Source organism: Gadus morhua, chromosome 22, assembly GCF_902167405.1.
Source record: "Gadus morhua chromosome 22, gadMor3.0, whole genome shotgun sequence".
Lineage (NCBI taxonomy): Eukaryota > Metazoa > Chordata > Actinopteri > Gadiformes > Gadidae > Gadus > Gadus morhua.
The window spans coordinates 2,216,541-2,221,303 of NC_044069.1; the positions used below are offsets into that span (position 1 = coordinate 2,216,541).

The following is a 4,763-nucleotide window of genomic DNA, read 5'->3' on the forward strand; positions in this document are numbered from 1 at the left end:
TGGGGAGGAGTAGGGGAGGAGTAGAGGAGGAGTAGTGGAGGAGGAGGGCCGGTGTGGGGAGGAGTAGGGGAGGAGTAGAGGAGGAGTAGAGGAGGAGTAGAGGAGGAGGAGGGAGCAGGAGGGCCGGTGTGGGGAGGAGTAGAGGAGGAGTAGAGGAGGAGGAGGGAGCAGGAGGGCCGGTGTGGGGAGGAGTAGGGGAGGAGTAGAGGAGGAGTAGTGGAGGAGGAGGGCCGGTGTGGGGAGGAGTAGGGGAGGAGTAGAGGAGGAGTAGAGGAGGAGTAGAGGAGGAGGAGGGAGCAGGAGGGCCGGTGTGGGGAGGAGTAGGGGAGGAGGAGTAGGGGAGGAGGAGGGCCGGTGTGGGGAGGAGTAGGGGAGGAGTAGGGGAGGAGTAGAGGAGGAGTAGAGGAGGAGTAGAGGAGGAGGAGTAGAGGAGGAGGAGTAGAGGAGGAGGAGGAGTAGAGGAGGAGGAGGAGTAGAGGAGGAGTAGAGGAGGAGGAGAGGAGGAGTAGAGGAGGAGGAGGAGGAGTAGAGGAGGAGTAGAGGAGGAGGAGTAGAGGAGGAGTAGAGGAGGAGGAGTAGAGGAGGAGTAGAGGAGGAGGAGTAGAGGAGGAGGAGGATCATGAAGGTGGTGTGTTCAGAGGGCTGCATCCCAGTGCTTCTGTGCTGCAGAAGAACGTATTTATTTTTGTTGTCATATCATTTGATCATTATTTCTCACATCAACACTGTAACGGCCAGTATGTGGAACGTTCCCTGCACCACACACACACACACACACACACACACACACACACACACACACACACACACACACACACACACACACACACACACACACACACACACCTTCATGGCTTTGTATGGCTGCTCTATCGATGTCTTTAGTCTAATGAGAGGAGGGAGCCCCCCTCGTCCTGTCTCTCCATACCTCATGGACCTCTCCATACCGTCACTAACACCAGGAACTCATGGACCTCTCACACACTGACTGTATGTCGTACCTCCTTGCACTTAATGTACGCACTGTGTGTTACTTAGCATTGTGTAGCGTCTTAACCTGATATCTGTGCGGTCTCCGGGGAATGGGTTAACCTAGTGATTGTTAGGGCTTGGTTCCATGAACATCCTCACTGTACCCACAGAGATATATTGTTGTTTCTCTTTCTTCTGACTAATGTACTTATCGTAAGTTGTTTTGAACAAAAGCATCTGCTGAATGTCCTGAATGTAAATATTGAGGTATTGCATTAAGGACATTCTTTTAACTTGGCATTATTTCTTCCTATAAATTTAATAAATAATTATTCAGACCTGTGGCCTGCGTGTTGAGGAGTCAGTCAATTTAATAAATGTTCTTGTGCGTGCGTGCGTGCGTGCGTGCGTGTGTGTGTTTGTGTGATATAGTTTGAGTAAAGGTGCGAACACACCAAGCGCGTACCTCGCGTACCATGTACGCGCGTAACGCAGCTAAAATGTTGCTTGACCATTTTGTGTCAAAAATGGTCAGATACGCGCGTACGCATACGCGCGTAGATGAGACCGCCCAAAACTCCCCCCCCCCAGCCTGTGGCTGCGCTGGATTTAGGAGTCCGAGGAAGGAAACCCAAACGCCGCCGTGTTTGGGTGGATGATAGAGCTTGGATCGGGTTAGATTAAATAATCTCGGATATAAATAACAATAATCGGGTTAAATAACTTCACATGGTGTGTCTGGTGTGTTTCCAGCATTCGTAGTGTTGATCAGCAGAGAAATAGTCCGCCAAGACGTTGAGGTTGCTTAGCAAACAGAGACTCTGTCCATGCAAGTGAACGGAGCGTTCACTCTTCGTCATAACTATCAAACCAAACATCCTTCACATTCACCGAGCGAACATTATGAAAGTAAAATGCACATTTCTCGCTAGAAATGTTTCCATAAACGCATTTAATGGCGTAACTATGTTACTATTTCCACCCAGAATAAAGAAAAATGTCGGCCGTATGCTTCTGTGCAAGCGACACTACTCTCCGCCAGTGACGTCGGGACAAGCTCCACGCTGATTGGCTATTGCGGCTAAGTATCACGCGTATGAGCGTAAAAAGTTCAATTTTTTGAACTCCTCGCGTACGCGCGTATATATACGCGCGTATATGTACGCGCGTATATATAGGCGCCTCATACGCCCCTAACGTGAGTAAAATGTTGCTTATATGGTGTAACGCGTGTAAGCAACCACACCAGACGCGTTTAGATACGCGTCTGGTGTGGCCGCACCTTAACGGTTATCCCCTTATGATAACCTCGCGCTCCTCCGCCTGACTCGAACCCACGCGGTTCTAGAGGTAACCGGAACCACGTCGCTCCCTGGTGGCGCATCAGAGAGGGTGGGTCTAGAGGTAACCGGAACCACGGCGCTCCCTGGTGGCGCAACAGAGAGGATGGGACTAGAGGTAAACGGAACCACGGCGCACCCTGGTGGCGCATCAGAGAGGGTGGGCGCCGCTAGGGATTTTGGGCCCCATGAAAAGAATGAAACTTAGTGTCATTATTTTTTCTGTATTATAATTTCATCATCATTAGGGGCCTCTCTGGGCCCCCCTCCATCATGGGCCCCTAGAATCCGTCTCCTTTACCCCCCCTTTTCGGCGCCCCTGGGGGTGGGACTAGAGGTACCCGGAACCACGGCGCCCTCTATTGGCGCATCATAGAGGATGGGTCTAGAGGTAACCGCCGGAACCACGGCGCCCCCTGGTGGCGCATCAGAGAGGGTTGGGTCTAGAGGTAACCGCAGGAACCCTGGCCCCCCCTGGTGGCGCATCAGAGACGCACAGTTTACCATCGATCGTTTCTGGAGTTGTCTACTTACCGCCATCAGTCAATCAACTGCGTTCATGATGTGCATAAATACAAAGTGCCTAACAAGGGTAACAACACAACAACAACCAGAAATACAACTAGTTTAAAATAACACACGTTGGATTCATTATAGGGAGGTAGATCTCGACAAACTGGATTCCCCACTAAGCTTTACTAAAAAGTGTTTTTGCCTAAAAACATCTGGGACTCGTTCCAAACATCTGGTGGGATCAGGTAAAATAGTGTCTGTTAAGTTAGTCTACTCTACAGGTAGCTCACCTGGTCCTATTGGACTAGTCTCAGTTAATTCACCTGCTCCTGTTGGACTAGTTAGTCTCAGGTATCTCACCTGGTCCTGTTGGACTAGTTAATCTCAGGTATCTCACCTGGTCCGGTTGGACTAGTTAGTCTCAGGTATCTCACCTGGTCCTGTTGGACTAGTCTCAGGTAACTCACCTGGTCCTGCCCTACCCTCCGCTGCCACAGGGGGCCCCCTCCCCATCGCTCCGCTCCCGGTGTTGTGCCTAATCTCGACCCCCCGCATATTACAACCCCATTAAGCATTCGCTTATAGTCAACGCCCCCCTGGGGCGTTGACAATAAGCGAATGCGCGTTCACGGTTCACGCGAAGGGGGGTTGTATTATGCGGGGGGGGGGAGATTCGGCACAACACCGGTTCGAAGGAGGGGTCGCCCCAGTGTGAGTCGGAGTGTTTGATTTGTTGTTCTTCCAGGAACCCGGCGAGCCTAAACCTTCCCTCCATACCGTCCCCGTGTTAAGTGTTAAGTTAAGTGTTTTGTGAGTGGGTCGGGTGATAATGGGTCAGCAGGCGGAGGCAATAGTCCAGGTAGAGGAGTAGCAGCACACACCTTCGGTCCGGCGTCACGGATTGTTGACCAACTCCCACCCGGAATTTCACTTCCCTGTCCCGATTCCTCAGACCAGATCCTACACCATGTCGGAGGAGAAGGCGGATATCTCCAAGGAGCTGTTCGGTAAGATCGCTTCCCCAACCACACTTTTTATTTCAGAGTTTGGTTCTTGTCCCGCATGGAGCTGATACTGACAGCTCGGAAGACTCCGCGGCTCTCTAACAGTCCGCTTGCGTTTCTGATGTTAAGGGCAGAAGTTTAAAGGTGATTAAATGCATAGCCCCGGGCGACGATTTACCTGAGAAATACTTCAACTGATTTCCTTGTCTCTCTCTCTCGCTCTCTCTCGCTCTCTCTCGCTCTCTCTCGCTCTGTCGCTGTCTCTGTCTCTCTCTCTCTCTGTCTCTCTGTCTCTCTGTCTCTCTCTCTCTGCTGACATTCTTGGGGAATGTAGGATTCTTCAGGATTTAAAAAAAATACACTACTTTACTACATACACACTACTCCACACACATACAATATTACACTGCACACACACACACACACACACACACACACACACACACACACACACACACACACACACACACACACACACACACACACACACACACACACACACACACACACACACACTACACTACACTACACTACTACACACACTACTATATACTACAGACACACACTACTAGATTACACTACTAAATACACACTACTACTACACACACACTACCACACACTACTACGTACACACTACTACACACACACACACAGACACACACACACACACACACTACTAAATTACACTACTAAATACACACTACTACTACACACACACACACACACACACACACACACACACACACACACACACACACACACACACACACACACACACACACACACTACTGCACACACACACACACACACACACACACTACTGCACACACACACACACTACTAGATTACACTACTAAATACACACTACTACTAAATACACACTACTACTACACGCACACTACTACACACACACACACACACACACACACACACA

General features: G+C 50.2%; 1 protein-coding gene across 2 annotated transcripts in view; it reads left to right on the forward strand.

The window, feature by feature from the left end:
* The first annotated feature begins 3,339 nt into the window (after window positions 1–3,339).
* carmil1 (capping protein regulator and myosin 1 linker 1) overlaps window positions 3,340–4,763 on the forward strand; it is a 31,967-nt gene continuing 30,543 nt past the window's right edge. For both annotated transcript variants that reach the window (XM_030346563.1, XM_030346564.1), the window contains exon 1: window positions 3,340–3,832. In XM_030346563.1, coding sequence (XP_030202423.1) covers window positions 3,793–3,832 — 40 coding nt within the window. In that variant the 5' untranslated portion in view covers window positions 3,340–3,792. The remainder of the gene's footprint in view (window positions 3,833–4,763) is intronic.